Genomic DNA, 20,334 nt, shown 5'->3' on the forward strand with positions numbered 1-20,334 from the left:
TGTGTACCTCGGCTTCCCAAAATACTGGGATTACAGGCGTGAGCCACCATGCCCGGCCTTAGTACTTTCTTTAAAAGGTTTCTAATTCCTTATCTAGTTGTTCTGTGAATTATTGTCATCTACGTCCTTTTATAAGATTCAGTTTCTCACACGGTTCTAATTGTTCCTAAGTGTTCTCAGCCTACAAAAAGTTTTTTTTCTTAATTAAAAGGATTAAAATTGAACCAAGAGAGTATGGTCTGTACACTGAAAAGTACAAAAACAATGTTAAAAGAAATCACAGAAAACCTAAATAAATGTATAGACATCACATGTTATAGATCAGGAGACTTGAATTTTTAAGATGGCAATACTACTCAAATTGGTCTGCAGATTCAATGCAACCCGACTAAAATCCCAGCTGGCTCATTTGCATATACTGACAAGCTAATCAAAAAAATTAGGATTGAAAATGCAAGGCACCTAAAAGAGCCAGTAAAACCTGTTGTTGAAAGGGTAGAACAAGGCTGGAACACTGAAAATTCGCAATTTCAAAACTTAACTACCAAAGCTGCCTACTCCAGACAGCGTGGTAGAGGCATAAGGATAGACAAACCAGTGGAGTAGAATTGAGAGTCCAGAAATTAAACCCTTTTGTTTATGGTCTATTGATTTTTCAATAAGCATACCATTACAGTTCAATGTGGTAAAGAATAGTCTTTTCAACAGAGGGTTCCAGGATAACTGATACGCACATGTGAAAATAATGTTGGACCCCTACTTCACAGTGTATACAAAAATTAAAATGGATCATAGGCCTAAATGTAAGAGCTAAAACCATACAACTTTTAGAAGAAAATACAGGAGTAAATCATTGGGATCTTGGATTAGGTAATGGTTTCTTAAATATTACTCTAAAAGCTCATGCAACAAAAGAAAATAAATTGAACTTCAAAATTAAAATTGTGTGCTTCAAAGGACACCATCAAGAAAGTAAAAAAGATGGTCCATGGAATGGGAGAACATATTTACAAATTACACATTTGAATAAGGACCTTCTATCCAGAGTGTATAAAGGACTCTTACAATTTAATGATAAAAAGGCAGATAAACCAATTAAAATATGAACAAAGAATTTGAATAGACACTTATCCAAGAATTTATATAAATGGACAAAAAAGCACATGAAAAGATGCTCAACATCCTTAATCATTGGGGAAATGCAAGTCAATACTATTACACACTCAGTAAGATGATTAAAATAAAAAGAGAGACAATAACAAGTGTTGGTAAGGATGTAGAGAGCTTGGAATCCTCATACATTGCCTCTGGGATTATAAAATGGTTACAGTGACATAGGAAAGCAGCTTGGCGGGTCCTTAAAGAGTCAAACACAGAGTTATAATGTGAATCAGCAGTTTCACTCATAGGTGAAACTATGAGCCAAAAAGAGGGAAGATCGTAAATGTCCATCAATTGATAAATGGGCAAACAAAGTGTAGTATGTATGTACAATGAAAGAATATTTGGCAATAAAAAGAAAAGTACTGATACATGCTAAAACATGGATGAACCTTGAAAACATTGTGCTAAGTCAAAGAAGCTGTCCCCAAAGATCATATATTCCACTGTGGGATTTCATTTACATGAAATGTCTGGAATAGGCAAACCCATAGAAACAGAAAGTAGTTTAGTGGTTGTCAGGAGCTTGGAGTAAGGGGGATGGAGAATGACTGCTAATGAGTATGGGGTTGTTTTTTTGGGATGGTGAAAATGTTCTAAAATTAGTGATGATGGATTGTACAACGAAACCACTGAATTGTTCACTTTAAAAGGATACGTTTTATAGTATGTGAATTATTATTAGTAAATAAAGCTGTTAACACTTTGAAAAGGAGAGGATTATTTTACAAATTTCTTAGATTTGTTGTAGATTTTGTCTAAGATTTCGGAAAGGAGTAAATATCCCTCATATTCTTGATGGCAGAAACTGTGTGTAATCCTAGACTCCTAGATATTATTAGAGTCTTAAAATACTAAATCCTTTCTGGCTTGTCACATATGAATATAAACAGGACTTTGAGTTTTTACCTCTTCTGAACTTTCATAAATAAATTTGAGTCATTTTTTTTTCCTGTTTACTGCAGTGTGATCTGGAAAAACAAGGCATGTTTTCTTTTTTAAAAGAAAATATTTAAACTTAAATATCTCTATAAGATGTAATTTTGGTAAGAATTGAAAAAAATTGAATTTATATCAATTTTTAAGTGTAACCAGGCAATAACAAGCATTCATTTTATATTAACTAAGAAAATAATTTGATTTAACTATGGTATTGACAAATGTACTTTGAAATTAAAACTTTGTACTTGCTATTTTGATGTAAAAGACAGAAACAGGTGATAAAGAACGATTTATGAGGAATTTATTTTTATAAGTTTGTCATATTATTTTATATTTTAGTAGGTTTTATGCATATCCCGGAAGCAGTTGTAATGGACATTTGTACAATTGAGCTTTTAATAATGTTTATTTTTAATGTCTTAAGAAAACATGTATTTTTTAAAAAGCTATCCATAGTTTAATTCAGTTTGTAGATATAGTGACTTATTTTAGAAACCCCCTTTCCTGACAAGTCTAATAATTTCTATCCTTTTCTTTGACACAGGATCTGGAAATAGTATATTCCTATTTACATGGTATGGAAGCCTTGTCAAACTTGAGGGAGCATCAACTTAGGTATGTCATTTTAATATTAAGTTAATCATAGAATGCTAAAAATTTGAAGCATGTAACAATTGAACATTTTAATTTTTTACTTTTATTATTCTTGACACAATAATTGTATATATTTATGGGGTACATTGATATTTTCATATATGTATACAATGTGTTGTGATCAAATGAGGATTATTAGCATGTCCATCACTTCAAACATTTATCATTTCTTTGTGTTAGAGCATTTGAAATCCACTCTTTGAGCTATTTGAAAATACACCACAAATTGTTGTTAATGATAGTTACCCTATAGTGTTATAAAACACTGGGACTTATTTCTCCTACCTAGAATGCTAGAATTTTATAGATTACTTACTGTAGTCAACAAGTAGGCTTAAAGAAATCTTATTCGTGAAAACTCTGCTTCATCTAGCTTCTATACTAAGGAGCTTAAACTTACACTAATAATATATACTTAAACAGTATGTACAGTCAAACTTATACAGCTTAAATTTTACTTTTACAAAGTTGAATTCAATTGTATCCAATAAAAGAATAATATTTTGACATTTCTGTCATAGTAATATTTTTCCATTTCCACCCCAGTGTTTGTCTCTGTCTCTCTCTTTCTCTCTTCTTCCTCCTCCCCCTCTCTTCTGTCTTTCTCTCTCCCCATCCCCCTCCATTTCCCTCCCTTCCTCTTTCACCTCTCACCAAATGTAGTAAATGCCACTTGGTGAAAATATCAATAGGGGCAACATTTGCCATCTTGGCAAATTAAAAACCTACTACTTAGCATTCAGATTTATTAGAAACCAGAACCTTTTAAATTAATCATTTAAAGAATGATTAGGTCCATTATTTTAGTATGTTCTGGATCTTTGAATATTTTATTGCATTAAGTAGACTGCCTTTCAGAGAAGCACAGTTTATACCATATTTGTTTTTATGAGATCTGCCCATATAGAAATCTCATTACTTCTGTTGTACAGTAATACAGCAGTTGTATTTATGTTTATCTGGGCTTCCTATTAAAGAACAAAAATGATTTTACCTTAAGTGGGATATAAAATAAAGGACCTTAGGAAGATGGATAATATATAAACACCAACTAGGACATAATGGGAAAGTCTTGTTTCTTCCAGGTCTAGCTATTTCTGATGCCAGCAGGTTTTAATTATGAAAGGAATGCTTTTTCCATGTATTTCCCCTTTACTCTTTCAACACTAATTAATTTGTGAGCGTGTCAACCCATATTTAGTTGTTAATTGAAAAGAATATCAAGAGGATTGAGTACTTCTAAAATTAAATTTTTAATGAAAATCATTTAAATTAAAGTAGATTGTAGATTAAGTGTTTAAAAATTAAGTCAAGTTTTATTAGGAAGGGCAAAACCACTGGGATTTTAGAAGATGGCTCAAATTAGAACAAGAATAATTTTTAACGTGTGCAACTTACAGTTTCTGTTTTGTGATGACAACTTTGCTAAGAAAAAATTGCAGTAACAATTGTTTATTTAATTGCATGTCGTTAATTCATAAATGCAAATGCAGCTAATTAATATGTAAATACAAATGTCACATTCCCACTGTGCACATAAAACCACACACACCTAATATTTAGATATATTGATTATATAATGTATTTTATAGTATGTGTGGTTATAAAATGATTTAGATAATAGGAATTCTGTGCAATTAGAAAAAGGATTTTTTATACTTAAGAGAAATTTTCTGGATGACAAATGTATAAATAGGCTGGGCGTGGTGGCTCATGCCTGTAGTCCCAGCTCTTTGGGTGGCCAAGGTGGGTGGATCACTTGAGGTCAGGAGTTCAAGACTAGCCTGGCCAACATGGTGAAACCCCATCTCTACTAAAAATACAAAAATTAGCGCGGTGTGTTGGCAAATGCTTACAATTCCAGCTACTCTGGAAGCTGAGGCAGGAGAGTCGCTTGAACCTGGGAGGTGGAGCTTGCAGTGAGCAGAGATCGCACTACCGCACTCCAGCCTGGGCAGCAGAGTGAGACTCCATCTCAAAAAAAAAAAGAAAAAAAGAAAAAAGAAAAAGTATAAAAATACTAATGAAGTTCCATACACCCAGTTTCCAGCCAGTTTCAGACCTGTCAACTTTCTGCAGCTGCAGAAGTAATTTTTGGTTATAAATAATAAGTTCAAGGGTATAGTTGAGTCTATTTACACCTTACAATGTCTATTTTGGAGCCTACACAGATGTGTTTGTTGGCATGAACCTACAGGGTGGGCCTGTAAGATGTTTATCTTAGGCTTGTGTTGAAGTCACATTAATGGAAAACATCAGCTTAAACTAATTTAAGCTCTTTTTTAGAACGAGGTCAGGATACCACATACATAATAACAAAAATAGAGGTACAGATAAACCCAACAACTTAGATAAACTGCTTTATAATACTACAATTTCTGGGAAGAACATGTCTCCATTAGGTAAATTATTTTCCTTTAATTTTATACTGTGGGATTAATAGAGAGCAGTCAGTTAAGACTTCCACATGATACAGTTTTCCAGTTTTAGAAAAAAAGTGCTCATAATCAAGATTTTCAGTCTGTTAAGTATCGAGCAGTAGAGCAGCAACATTTGTGTTCTCTCGTGGGGGAGTGGAAGTGGCTTTTATTTATTTGAAAGCTTCGGCTCCCTGCATTGTTACAGAGCAGTTAAAATAGACGTGACTGCGTTGCTGTAAGATCACACACTTTGTGCAATGTAAAAGTTTTTCAGAGCTTTGCTAAAAACTGTGTTTCTTCAACATCATTTTAACTGTTTTTCTAGTGTTTTATCCCTTTAGTTTATATAGACAAGAAGCAGCATATTTGCCAGTGGGGAAAAGAATGCTGTAATTGGGAGCAGAGACCAAAAATCTGTTTTAAAAAAATAGAGTAATTGGGGCTACTTAGTTTTGGAAACAAGAGCCTGCTAAAATAGAATATATATTTTCTGCAGCATCATGGATGAGTGTAATTGTTACTATATAGGCACCGTTAGATCATTGAGTAGTAACTGAAGTATGGTTATTATACTCATTAGGAATTCAGGGAAGGTCAGTTTGCTTTTACTAAAACATTGCCTAACAATGTTTAAAGACAAAAAGCATTTTGGTACTTGATTCCTTCATTTATGACATGTTCATATAAGATATTTTATCATGACTTTCTGATAGCACTGTTTAAATTTATTTATTTTATAAACAATTATTGATTGATTGTATACTTACTATGTACTCGATATTGATGTAGGCTCTGGAGATACTGCAATGAAGTAAATCAAACCCCTGACATCACGGAACTGAGGTTCCCAGTGGAGCAGAAAAGATGGAGATATGGATCAGTGTTACTTTATTTAGTATGTTGGACATGATAAGGATGGGTGCTGGGCTGCTGGCTTTGGAGTCAAAAGGAGGTGATATTAGAGTCAGGACAGCCTGTGAAGATTTCTTCATTGTAGAGGTGCCTCAGATGCTCTGTCGTGGGCACAGGCTTGGTGCAAGGGAAGGCAGGGGCCACGATATAGTAAGGTACAGTAAGTAAGTAAAATATAGCATAGTATAGAAGTACAGCAAATAGCATAGGAGTTTGGATTTTCTTTGAGAGGTTGTGGAGATTAAGAGTAGAGCTGTGAGATCATCTGATTTAGTGTTTGGAAATATCTCTCTGGAAAGTTTGTGGGGAATGGACAATAGGTATGTAAAGGTAGAGGTAGAAGTCTGTACTTGTCAAGGTCTTGGTAAGGGATAATGGTGGGATAATGATAGCTCATGCTGGATTTAACAGGGGAGATGGTGAATTTGGTCAGTTGTGGAGGATGCATTTTGGAAACAGGTGATGGCAGAAAGATGTATGTGAAGAAAAGAGAGGAGTCAGGAATGATGACTCTAAGGTTGTTACTATATTAGTCTGTTCTCTGCTATAAGGCCATATCCGAGACTGGGTAATTTATAAAGGAAAGAAGTTTAACTGACTCACAGTTCCGCATGGCTGGGGAGGCCTCAGAAAATTTACAATCGTGGCAGAAGGGGAAGCAAACACATCTTTTTTCACAAGGTGGCAGGAGAGAGAAGAATGAGTGCCCAGCGAAGGGGGAAGCCCCTTATAAAACCATCAGATCTTTGAGAACTCACTAACACCAGAACAGGATTGGGGGGGACCGCCCCCGTGATTCAGTTATCACCACTGATCCCTCCCATGATGGGGGGATTATGGGAACTGCAATTCAAGATGAGATTTGGGTGGAGATACCATGGCCAAACCATGTCAGGGTACTAACTCTGGGAAAGCAGATTTTGGGGGAGAAATTCATATTCTGTCTTGGACGTTGTAAGCATGAGGTGGCTGTTACATATTCAAGTGGCAACACTGAGTAGGCATTTAGATGAGTGGCTGCCGTGATGAGGGATTAGGTCTGGGGCATTGCTTTGGAAGTCATCAGTGTATAGATTAAAATCATGAACTGGATGAGATTACGTGGGTGTAGAGAAGAGGACTAAGGACAGGACCCTGGAGATGACAACATTTAGAAGTCAGGTAGAGGATGAAGTTGGGTAGCATCCAAAAGAGACAGAAAGAAAATGACTAGTAAGTGAAGCTGGAAAAGCAGAAGACCAAGGACAGGGAGCTGAAAGGAGATGATGCTGTAAGGAAAAAGGAGTAATCAAATATTGCAGAGTAGTGGAATTGCTCAGGACAGGTAGGATTCCGATAACAAGGTGTTTGCTGATAATTTTTAGAGCTTTTTCTTTGGAGTTTTGGGGACCAGATGATGGAGGAGTGAGGAAAATGGTGAGAAAATGGAGATAGAATATATAGACAACTCAGGCCGGGCGCAGTGGCTCACGCCTGTAATCCCAGCACTTGGGAGGCCGAGGTGGGCGGATCACGAGGTCAAAAGATCCAGACCATACTGACCAACATGGGGAAACCCCGTCTCTACTAAAAATACAAAAATTAGCTGGGCCTGGTGGCACGCAGCGTTAGTCCCAGCTACTTGGGAGGCTGAGGCAGGAGAATCCCTTGAACCCAGGAGGCAGAGGTTGCAGTGAGCCAAGATTGCCCCACAGCACTCCAGCCTGGTGACGGAGTGAGACTCCATCTCAAAAAAAAAAAAAATATATATATATATATATAGACAACTCTAAAAGGTTTTCTGTGATGGGGAAAAAAGCAAAATATAGATAGTAGCTGGAAAGAGATGTGAGGTCAAGAGAGGAGTTCCGCCCACAAGATAGGTGATATATTGAGTTATGCTTACATATTAGTGGATGTGATTCAGTAGAGAGGAACATGGAGAAGGAGGTAAGCTTGCAGGAGCACAGGGTCTTACACAGGAGCGCAGGGTCTTCCATGGAAGCAGGAACTAGATTTCGGGCGGAAGTAAAGAGGCCCAGGCAAGAATCCTTCTCTTCCAACAGGAAACAAGGCAGAGCCTATTGTCTAATTTAAGACCAGATATTTTTAGACTTAACGCTTTTGGCTATCATCTTTTCCTATGAAAAATTGTTATTCAACCCACTGAAGAGGAATGTATGCTTAGTAAGATGTATTCAAGACTCACTGCTGCCTCCTGGAGTTAAGTGAGAATCAGCTGCATTGTTTCCAGGAGGGGATTGAAGTTAAAATTCAATCCTCTAAAGTACGGTGGTGGGAATGCGAAGAACAAGGGGAAAAAGTACCCAAGAGAGCTGTTTCTTTGATTTAGCAAACCGAGGAAAGAAAGATGGATGTGGGTTGATTCTAGGGTTTCACAGGTTGGAGAATAGTAGCCCGACTGACCAAAATGGAGGTGCTATTGAAATAAACACTTTTTTTTTTTTTTTTGAGACGGAGTCGTGCTCTGTCACCCAGGCTGGAGTGCAGTGGCCGGATCTCAGCTCACTGCAAGCTCCGCCTCCCAGGTTCACGCCATTCTCCTGCCTCAGCCTCCCGAGTAGCGGGGACTACAGGCGCCGCCACCTCGCCCGGCTAAGTTTTTGTATTTTTAGTAGAGACGGGGTTTGACTGTGTTAGCCAGAATGGTCTCGATCTCCTGACCTCGTGATCCGCCCGTCTCGGCCTCCCAAAGTGCTGGGATTACAGGCTTGAGCCACCGCGCCCGGCCAAAATAAACACTTTTAATAGCCAGCGTTTTCTATTTCTAGTTCCTTCATAAGATGGAATAGTAATTCTCTGATTTGCATTTTTGTATTTTGGGAAAAATGTAATTCACTTAAAATAATAGGATGCTTCTTGAAGATGCTATTCTCAGGGTAATTTTGAATATTTAAAAATTATTCATGTTTTTCATAATTTTTATAGTTTAGTAATTTTTTCAAAAACTCTGGGATGAATCAGCTGAAGTAAGAAATCTTTAAAGTTCTAAAGCCTCCAGTTAGTGGTCATAAAAATATCAAGTTAATTAGAGCCTACTTTTATCTTAAATTCTATACTGTTGAGTAACATTCTTGTTGAGCCGTGAATGTTGTTATCACTTTTAAAATCAATAAGTTTTCCTTTTAACTTTTAGGTTCCTTCTCATTTTTTATTTATCTTGGGGAACATTAATTTGTCCACATGCCATTTACAAAATATAAAATACACACAGTGTTCTCCCCCGTAAAATAAACACAGTGAAGTTGACATCGTATTAGATATTTTCTTTTCTAGCATATTTTTACCAGATGTAATGTAATGTAATTTTGTTAACCTAGGTATTAAAAATATTCATCTTGAGGCTAATAAATGATTGTGACTAACCATATAAAATAATCAACTTTCTAGACTATATGTCTCATTTAAGGATTTAAAATACCAGTCTGTTTTTTAGTGACAGATGTTGAACTCGTGTTTTTATCTCTTTTACAGGTTAATGTGTGAAACTGTGAGATATGAGAGACACGAAGCAAATGAAGTTTTATACTAGTAGGTGTTTCCTTTTTGTTTGTACGATGTGTCTAATCCAGTGACTAAATTTTCTTAAAGAATCAAAGGAGTATTAGTAACAGCTGGCTAAGTCAGCACTAACTTATTTTTCTTAGTTGAGAAATGGGAAACATTTTATCTGTTTCCTGTCATAAAATAAAAGTTTACAGTTCTTTCCTGATAAGTTCACATTTATGTCTATATTTGTATCTCTCACATGTGGGTCAAAGATACTATTTCATAGTGTAGAGTATTTTGACATTTTTATTATGAAATAAGAAATAGTATACAGTTTTTCTAACGGAACAAAACATATATTCCCACAGGCACACCAGATGAAATGTGAAGATAGCATAAAGGCCGTATTTTAGTTTATCCTTCTTTCAGAAACAGGGAAATAAGCTGCCCCCCTGTCTTTGGGTATAATTTCATCTTTAGATAATATTAATATTCCTTTCAAGATGTGCAGCATATTCCTTCAGAAAAGACAGCCTATTCTTAAAGAATATGTAGTAGATAAATATTCGCATATTAACATAAATTATGATTTAGTAGACGTTATTTTGTTTAAATTATGTTTGCCATGACTGTTGTTCTCATGACTGTTTTTCCAAGCATTTATTTAAAAATTAGTACCTTCTAGACTTATAGGGAATATTTATTGAAATAAATAAGTCACACTTCTGCCCTTAAGGAGTTCATTATCTGTTGAGAGAGGTAGAAATAGAATACAAGGAAAACAACAACAACAGAAACCAACAAAGCAAAGTAATTGTGAGAATGTAGCTATGTTCCAAGGGTGGAAGAAGTGCAAGGGGGAGCGCATGAAGGAAATGAGGAGAGCCTCAGCGAAGCGGTTGTGGAACCAGATCTCAAAGGTGTGTCCAGGAGGCTGCAGAGACTTCTTAGGCAGAAGGAACAGTATGTGCCAGGATGCAGAGAGGTGAAGGGGCCCGGCCTGATGTTTTGAACATCATGGCAAGTTTAGTGTGACTGGCCTGTGGCGTGGGTCGGGGTGGTAAGTCAAGAGAAGACGCAGTCTGCAGTCATACTTGGTGAAGAACGTGTTGTTCAGAAAACAATCTGGATTCTTCAGGATACTTTTTTCCCTCCTGAATAACATGTTATGGAAAATTACAGATACAATATTTGACACAGGGGTATCACAGACCCACAAATACTCATTGTCCAACATGGCGAACCCATGGCCAATTGTGTTTCATTTCTGACTCTCCCCTCCCAGCTCCAACTGGATGATTTTGAAGTAAATTCCATAATTATTATGATATGTATCTCTAAAAGATAGTGACTTTAAAAAACCTTAAACACAAGATTATCAAGTCTTTAAAAATAACACTTTAATATCATGAAAATATTCAAAGTTTTTGTCTCAAATTTTTTTTTACAGCTTGTTTGAATCTAAATCTAAAGTTTATTCATTGTGATTGTTGATTTTCTTTAAGCCTCTTTTAATAGTAGCTTGGAGGCTGATTTTCAGGCAGCAAAATGATGTGATCACATGTCTCCCAACCCTACCTGTCTACCTGTTCCCTCAAAGATAATACCTGTGGTTGTATGAAAATACGAAGGGTGAGTTAGATAGATTGAGTGTCTGGACAAAGAGGTCAGTAAGGAGACAGTTATAGCCATCTGAGGTGGTTAAGTATTTGAACTGAGGCAAAGACTGAGGGAATGGAGCAGTCAGGGATGATGGATTTTAGAAGATGATACAGGTAGATAGAATCTAGGATGATTCTGAGGTTGCAACATATGAAACTATGACACCTAGGACCTGTTAGCTGTTCAGCAGATAATAATAAATATTCATCTGGAACCTACACCAAATATAGAGTCATAAATAACCAAGACATATTTGATAATGAGAAAATTAACAAGAGGCAAGTGCTCTTAACATAATTCTTCCAGAAGAAATGAAGATGTGAATAAAGTATTATTTTGGGAGCAATAAAAAGTTATCAGTGGAATGGGTATAAAATAACAGGGATAGAGATATTTGAATTCTATTATTGGCATTTATCAAAGCAGTCTAGTGGCAGTAAGCATCAGCTTTCTAATATTTTGTCTTCCTCTGAAACACAGTTTGGATAGTATCAATGATGATGAGGTGATAGCTGACATTTCACAAGCACTTCCTATGTCCCGTGTCCCTGATATGTGATTTATATGCATTCATTTACTTACTCTTCATGGGTATCTTGTGAGGTACTTGTTATCATTATCCCAGCTTTACACATGGACAAACTGAGGCTTTGAGACGATAAAGAACTTACGCAAGCTCCCACTGCCTAACGTGGGACAAAGATTTGAGCCCAGACATTGTGATTCTGCAGCCATAGCTCCTTTTCTGGCTCGTTTCATGTCTTGTCACCATAAAATAATGCTTATGTACATGGTGGGGTAAACACACACTCTCCCTGCCCCAACCTGTTCTCCTAAAGTGGTAACTGAAACCCACCAGCAGCTACATTATGACTGCCTAACAATTATTATTGCTTACTTGTTTAAATCAAAGGTAGATTACAGTGTCTTCAAACCTACCTTTTTTTTCTTTTTTTTTTTTTTTTGAGTAGGTTTAGAGGTTTAGACAGTGCATGTGAGCTATGCTGATAATGCAAAGCCATATTTTAGGTAGCCTTAAATTTGAATGCATTCCACTTTGTAGAGTTGATTGTGGAACCTGCCCACATTTGACTAGTTAGAAGTAGGTGACAGTGTTAGTAAGTGGTGAAAAGTCTTTGGATATTCAACAAATCATGATTTCATAAGACCCAAAATTCAGAGACTAATTGTAGATTCACATAATCAGATTTCTAGCGTTTGACCAATCTTGTGATGAAATGTAATTGAATTGTTTTCTTCCATGATCCTTAAACAGAGATGCTTCAGCTCTTACCAATTTGTGTGAGTTCGGTTTTGAAAATTAAAAAATTATTGTATTTGTGTTATATATAAATCTGCGATAAACTTAATAATAGTACTCCTCTTTTTTGGACCTGTTGTTATTACGTTGTGGGGAAATGACTTGTTTGTTCTTGTTCTTCCTTGAGCTTGAAGAACACAGTGTAGTCAGAAATATCAAAGGCTTTCAGGCTTTGGTTTTATGACCAAGACATGAGTAGAGTAGTCATTTTCCTTATTATGTTTATGTGCTGGTGCCTGCTAAGTTTATGGTTTGCATAATTTCGCCAGGTAAATATAATACTCTTGATCCACCCCTTTACCTCGTTTTTCTCACCTATAATGTGGAACCGATAATAAAAGTTCCTACCCATCAGGATTGGCATGAGGGTGAGATGCAGTAATCTGTACAGACTGTTTAGAGCAGCGTGTTCAGAATAAGTGCACAAACACGTTAGTGCCAGCATCATTGTCATTCTCATCAGTGTTTGATAATTTACATTTTGGTCTTCCAGTTTTTTATCGCTTTAAATGTTTGTCAGGAAGGAATTATAGTAGTGATACTTTAGCTCTGATGGTGTTACTGTTTTAAGATGAACCACCAAGATGACAAAAACACCATTTTAAATTGTATTGAGTTGGGGGGGGGAACATTGTGATTCTGGTAAGATTACATTTTTAAAATTTAGAGTTGCCCGTTTAGAGTCAAATTTTATTTGTTTGCATTAGAAAGTTAGAGAAAATTAGCTCAACTTTACAGAATGGAAAAGCCTATCAGGTAATTTCTACCTTCCTTTCCTTTATTATCTACCCTATTAGGTATTGTGCTGTTTTACGGGAATACTGAGGTGGATAATACTGAGGTGGATAATTCCTCACCGGAGGGACCTTAACTTGTATTTGTTTTTATTTAAGAATTTAATCTTAAATGAGAAACATATGTGTAAAAACACCGGAGAGTAAAAGTTGCAGCATATCGCCAATAAGAAGTTGGGAATTTGTTCTCTGGAAAAATTATTCGAATCTAGGGCTGTCTTATAGTACAGTATGGAAACTGATCTGTTTTAGTTTTTACTTAAGGCCAGCCATCTTCACAGATAGTGAAGTGAAACGGAAATACCGTTTAATATATAATTACATTTAACGTGCTCAAAACCTTTGGATCAGAAATTCAACCACTGCAAAAGTTTAAGTGTCCACACACACACGCCCACATGATAAGTGTAACTGTGCACCTCATTGCCTGTTTGCCACATACATCTGACTGAATGCTTTGGTTTCCAAAGGAGTTTTCATAGCACTTTGTAAGGGGGTTATCTCGCTCTATTCCAGGAGAGAAAATTGTTCTCCATAAAAGAGCTGCATTGAGACCTATTGGGTCTTTTAAAGCATTTTCATTTAAATCTGTAAATGTGCAATTTAGAACTGCAGGCCTCTGCTGAGCTCTTGTTGCTTTTAGCAGTCTTTGCAGTTGTTGACTTGGCTTTCTGTTTTCACAACAGCTGTTCCCACTGCTCTGGGAGGGTGCTCATCTGTCTCTGTAGCCTTTCTGCTCTCCCACACCTCCTCCAGCTAACTCTGCCTCAAGTTTGCTTTCTGGTCTCAAGTACCCTAATGTATCTGTATCTGCATTTACCTCTTGTCCCACTCCTGTCTCCAGGAGGAAGGGATGTCTTTTTGCCTGTATGATGGAGTTATTTCTGTTCTCGTTTGTATCTTCGGCCTCTTCTTCCTGCCCCATTTCTGAGACCGTAAGCCTGACCCTAAGTGTGCTATGATGCCTTCCATCCTGAAGCTTCTCCTTTGCCTCTCTTACTCATATCCAATTATTACACTATTTTTTTTCCTTCCTGATGTGACCAAGATTTTATTTTATTTTACATCACAGTAAATTGTTTTAAAATTATTACAAAAGCACTAATCTACTACTTAGATCATTTTTATAGCCCCCTACCCCTACCCCAGGTAGCAAAATACTGCAGATCTTCTTTCTTTATTATTATTATTTTTTTCTTCAGACAGTCTAGCTCTGTTCCCCAGGCTGGAGTGCAGTGGCACTATCTCGGCTCACTGCAACCTCCACCTCACTGGTTTAAGCCATTCTCATGCCTCTGCCTCCCGAGTAGCTGGAATTACAGGCATGTGCCACCACGCCTGGCTAATTTTTGTAGTTTTAGTAGAGCTGGGGTTTCGCCGTATTGGCCAGACTGATCTCAAACTCCTGACCTCAAGTGATCCACCCACCTTGGCCTCCGAAAGTGCTGGGATTACAGGTGTGAGCCACAGCGCCTGGCCTCTTCTGTTTTTACCCAGCAAGATGTAACCACCATTTTGAGTATTTTTCTGTCCTAATTTTATTATGCTTATATGTGTACATAAAGAAAATGGTGGCTGGATGTGGTGGCTCGCACCTGTAATCCCAGCACTTTGGGAGGCTGAGGCGGGCGGATCACTTGAGGCCAGGAGTTCGAGACAAGCCTGGGCAACATGGTGAAACCTCGTCTCTACTAAAAATACAAAAATTAGCCTGGCTTGGTGGCATGAGCCTGTAATCCCAGCTACTTGGGAGGCTGAGCCACGAGAATTGCTTGAGCCCCAGCAGCAGAGTTTGCAGTGAGCTGAAATCACGCCTGGGCAACTGAGACCCTGTCCCCCCCGCCGTCCCCCAAAAAAAGTGAAACCAAAGCTTTTAATGTATTTGAAAAAAATGGCGTCTTTAAAGACTTAGCCTTTGCATGGAATTGTAGGACACAGGTGCTCAACCACCTCGCCTGTATGTAAGTATGAGAATTCAGGCACACGCACACCCGTGCCCACACAGATACTTAAGAAAGACTGTTTCATCATATACATATGGAGATCCTTTAAGGCTTCTTGACAATGATATTTTTATATTACTATTTTAACATGAAAATGTTTTATTTTTATGTTGAACAGAAGAGTATTTAAATAAAAACATTGTTAAAAATACAATTAATCTGTAATCTTCACGAGGGTAGGGACTATGTTTATGTTTCAGGTTTGCCTTCTCATGCCTGCAATGGAAATTTGCATTTAGTCTGTTCCTGATGGTTATTTATTTATTTATTTATTTATTTTCAATTCTCTATTCAAAAGAAGGAACTCCTTTGATCTGTAGATAAAGACCTTCATTATGGTCTAACTTTCTAATAAAATGGCTGGTTACACATCATCAGGTGTTGGATTCTTTGTGTCAATGTTCTATGAAACTGCTCAGTGAATAAAAGCTGTTTAGGGTAAGGTATAGGAGAAAAATACAGCTTGCTTTTTATATCCTTTCTGATGTGAGGGTTAGTGGTGCTGTCAAGTGTTTTGCAGTGTTGTTGCGGTTTCTTGCTGTAGGGACTCCTATAGTGAAGTTAGGCAGATTTAGCCTTGAATTTGACTCTGTCTCTGGGTGTGTATAAGTTACCTTTAATTTTTCTAGACCCAGGTGACGCTAGGTGAGGAACAGTTTTCTTGTGAAGATGAAATTGCAGCATATGAATCTAAAAGACACATTTGCAAATTAATTTCGTAACCCAGTAGTCGTTTCCAAAGGAGTCAAATTTTCAGATTCTTTTAAATGTGATAAATTGTTCCTTGAGCCCTTGGATCTATTTTTTTACCCTCAGTATAGCTGACTCATCGATTTGATGTATTGTAATCTTTCTCTGTATATATCTATATATAGTTTGTTTGGTGTTTTTCCTATCATTTATCGTTTATTGAATAGCTTTATAACTCCCAGTGTTTCATTCCTTCCTTTCATTTTAAAAATGAATTTCATAAATTTAAGATTGTGCCAGGCACAGTGACTCATGCCTGTAATCCCAGCACCTTGGGATGCTGAGGTGGGTGGATCACTTGAGCCCAGGAGTTCAAGACCAGCCTGGGCAAAATGGCACGACCCCATCTCTAAAAAAATACAAAACTTAGCCAGTGCTGGGACTCCAGTGCACCCCTGTGGTCCCAGTGCTACTCGGGAGGATGAGGTGGGAAGGTCGCTTGAGCCTGGGAGGTGGAGGTTGCAGTGAGCCAAGAGTGTACCACTGCACTCCAGCCTGGGCGACAGTGAGACCCTGTCTCAAAAACAATAATAAAAATAATAAATAATGAAAAAAATGATGATATTAACGAGCCTATAGAATATCTGGCTTTATTGGTTCTTTGGTAGTTTACATTGCTAGTTGAAAAAAAAAAGGATGTCTGCTGTCTCCCCTGTATTTTCAGTATAAAGATGAAATATCTTTAATATTTTCATCAGTTTTCAGAGTTCTTATTGATCTTACTGACTTTTCCTGTTTGTTGGTTGCAATTCCTTGTGAGTGAATTGCTGTTGATTAGAAAATAAGGATTTTTTTTTTGAAAATCTTAAAATGGTGCTTTCTTTCTTCAGAGTTTTTAATTATAAATGAAGTAATTTCCTCACAATTTAGAACTTTTAAGAAATAGAATAAAAATTACCCTCAACTTTAAAAATGTCATTTGTTTTCTTATTGTGGGAATTTATAATTGATATATTTACATATAGCTCATTTTATAATAATGTATCAGTATTCCAACAGTGGAAAATGGAAATACCAAAGCCCTTAACTCTTGTTAGGACTCCTGAAATTTGGCGTATACTTCATATTTTGGTACATGCACTTTATATTTCTTTTGACTTGATATCATTGTTAGGGTTGTTTACTGTGCTGTGTTGCATTAATTTATCTAGTGAGCTTGCTTTGTGCCATTTGGCTATACAAAAATAAATAATGAAGCATTTTTCTATCAGCTTATAGCTCAGAGCTCCATGAGAGGAGTGAAAATATACAAATAATTTTTAAACTGTAATAAATCCAGTAAGAAAAATGATGTAATGTATTTGTGAAAAAGATTAAAATTACTGTGTATCTGGAAAGCCATCTGTGTATTGGAAGGTGGCCATTGTTAGAACGTATTTTTTTGAAGCCGTGGAACACTTTGTTCATAGAAAATCCTGTTCAGCCCAACAGCAGTAGCTATTATAGTTGAAAGAGGTTTGGACGCCTTGAAATCCCAAGGGCTGTTGATATTGAAAACCTCTGATCTCAACTGTCTGCTGGATGCCTATAAAGGGATAGACGATAATTTGTCGTAAATAAGTAATTTTCACTGTGGTTTTTTTTTTTTTTTTTTTTTTTTGGCGTAATCGTATATTTGAGAGCGTGAGTCTAAGCTGGCCAGAAGTCTGTAATAACAGCAGTGTAGGTGAGCACAAATGGGACCCTGAACTTTAGCAAAGGGCTTCGATAGAGACTTGGGAGGGGGAACCCGCAGAATGTCATGACAGGCCGTGAAGAGGGAGAAGCTTGGGAAGATGTCCCTTTATCTTTTGGTTGGATGGTGTTGGTGAGACAGCAGATACAGGAAAATAAAGGTGTTTTTTCTGTTTTTTGGTCACGGGTGGCTGGCCCTGTGGAATTCCTTGTGGTCCCCACGTAGTTATTGGAACCTTTCTTAGTCTTCATTTTATTCCATTTTTTCTTGTTTTATAGGCATGGGATCAATAGCCCTAGATGATGATTCCTGTCTCCTTTTCTCCAGATGCCAACAGCCTTGTCTTTTGAATGTGATACTGTGTGGTATTACATCCTGGATAGTATAAAGTGACCTTTCTAAAATAGCACCAAAATTAGTATTTGATGCTATATGTGGTTCTCAGTTGTGCCGAACCTGTCTGAGATAGCTGTGTCATGTGGTAAGCTCAGCCACTATTTCTGGACATTTTGCCAGTGCTCATCTTACCTATTCTTATTCACAAAACAATTGCCATCTTTTTGCTTCTTTGTTTTAATGACCTTGTTAATGCTGCCCATATGAAGTATTCAGAGGAGCTTCCTCACTCCCCTGGGCCGCTTCAGGCTTGGCCATATTGCATTTGATCTGCTAAAGTGGGAGGAGTCTCTTCTTGTAGCCCATACACCCTCCTTGTTCCATATTTTGTCAGGATCATCTGGGAAAGCACTAACTTCTGGTTCCAGATTGCTTAGATTTTGCATGGGCACCACTCTTTCTGTTTCTGTTTATTGCTTCTCCACTCCCCAAACCACCCCCTCCAAACTTAGATGGCCATGTTTGTGACTGTTGGGAGTCTTGTTTTGAGACGATGGTCTGCTAGGCTTGGCATCCTTTGCCCACAGCCACCTCCGCAATGCCTACCACTCTGTTTTGTTTCAACTCAGAATCTTCTCTCTCCTTGTCAGTCTCCCTTGGCTTTTCTTTCTTCTTTTTTTTTTTTTACGACGGAGTTTTGCTGTTGTTGCCCAGGCTGGAGTGCAGTGGCATGATCTTGGCTCACTGCAACCTCCACCTTCTGGGTTCAAGAGATTCTCTTGCCTCAGCCTACCCAGTAGTTGGGACTACAGGCGCCTGCCACCATGCCCGGCTAATTTTTGTATTTTTAGTAGAGACAGGGTTTCACCATGTTGGCCAGGCAGTTATCAAACTCCTGACCTCAGGTAATCCACCCACCTCTGCCTCCTAAAGTGCTGGGATTACAGGCGTGAGCCACTGTGCCTGCAGCCGTGAGCAGCCTTTTTGACTGACTGTGCCTCAGTTAAGTTTTCCTCTTGTATTAACAGCTGAATGAAGTAGCATTTTCACAGTTACTTTCTTGCCCTCTAATAATTGTCTTTGCTGATTTAATCAGTTTTCTTCAGGCTTAGTAGTTTTTTGTTCTTTCAATTCCCTTGTCAACTTCAACTTGATCACTTGCATTTACCGGTGGCTTCCTTAAATGAGAATGTGGAGCGGCACACACAGCTCTTTCCCATGGAGAGAGTGCCACCTTGTGGATCTCTAGGATATTGCCAAGGAGGCGCTTAGATGGTGGCTCCATGTTTCCGTTTACTGGTAAACTGAAGTTTACATCTTTGACTTTCAAGCACTTTAATACCTTACCTGGGTTCCTGTCTACTCCGTTCATTAATTTACTTATTAAGAAAATATTTGAGTGCCAGTCAGGTATTATATAGTGTATATATTGGGGGTACTTAAGAGTTAGAGGAGTTTAAAAACTACCGAGGAGAAACCCCTACTGTGAGTAATTATGACACTGGCACCTGCTTCACGTGAACATGTACACAGGGCACTGGGAAGCTGGAAGAAAATGACTCACTTTCCTTGGAATATACCAAAACACTTCTCAGAGGAGGTGATAGTTAATCTGGAACTAGAAGGATGAGTAATACATTTACAAGAGAAAATATACTATTTAGAAGCTAGACAGCAGGTTTGTCCGAAACCTTTGTGGCATAGGTGGAAAAAAAAAATGTGTGGCTTGGCTGAACAGGATGAAGTTTGCAGCATAAGGAATGTTGGGGTTGCGAGCAGAAAGCAAAACTGTAGGTTGGTCCTTTCAGAGACGATGCTAAGAGAGGAAAGGAGATGAAGAGAACTAGTATTTTTTGTACCCATCATACAAGGTACTGCATATATATTGTTTCATTATATAAAAGGAGCTCTGTGAAGAAGGTATCAATGTCTTGCATTTTGCAGTTGAGGAACTAAAGTCTCAGAATTTGACTTTACCAGGATCACGTGGCTGGTGTGGAAGAAGGAATCTGTGCTCCAGAACCTGCACTCTGGAACCTGCGCTCTTTGCACAGCCTTTTCCTGCTTCCTTCATGGACTCTGCCAGGGAGGTTGGACCTTCTCCTGCGAAGGACCATGGGGTTCATCAGAAGGATGTCATCTGATCTGATTTACCTGAGCAGATGATCACTGAAATGTTGCCCAGCTTCTCCTAGGCATGAACGTTCCTGCCCTG

At 37.7% G+C, this 20,334-nt stretch overlaps 1 protein-coding gene across 1 annotated transcript in view; it reads left to right on the forward strand.

Annotated features, from left to right (window-relative positions):
* RAPGEF2 (Rap guanine nucleotide exchange factor 2) overlaps window positions 1–20,334 on the forward strand; it is a 260,165-nt gene that overhangs the window by 83,135 nt on the left and 156,696 nt on the right. Inside the window, exons 2-3 of the mRNA XM_025385707.1 lie at window positions 2,648–2,718; window positions 9,564–9,620. Of these exons, the coding sequence (XP_025241492.1) occupies window positions 2,648–2,718; window positions 9,564–9,620 (128 nt within the window). The remainder of the gene's footprint in view (window positions 1–2,647; window positions 2,719–9,563; window positions 9,621–20,334) is intronic.

Source organism: Theropithecus gelada, chromosome 5, assembly GCF_003255815.1.
Source record: "Theropithecus gelada isolate Dixy chromosome 5, Tgel_1.0, whole genome shotgun sequence".
NCBI lineage: Eukaryota > Metazoa > Chordata > Mammalia > Primates > Cercopithecidae > Theropithecus > Theropithecus gelada.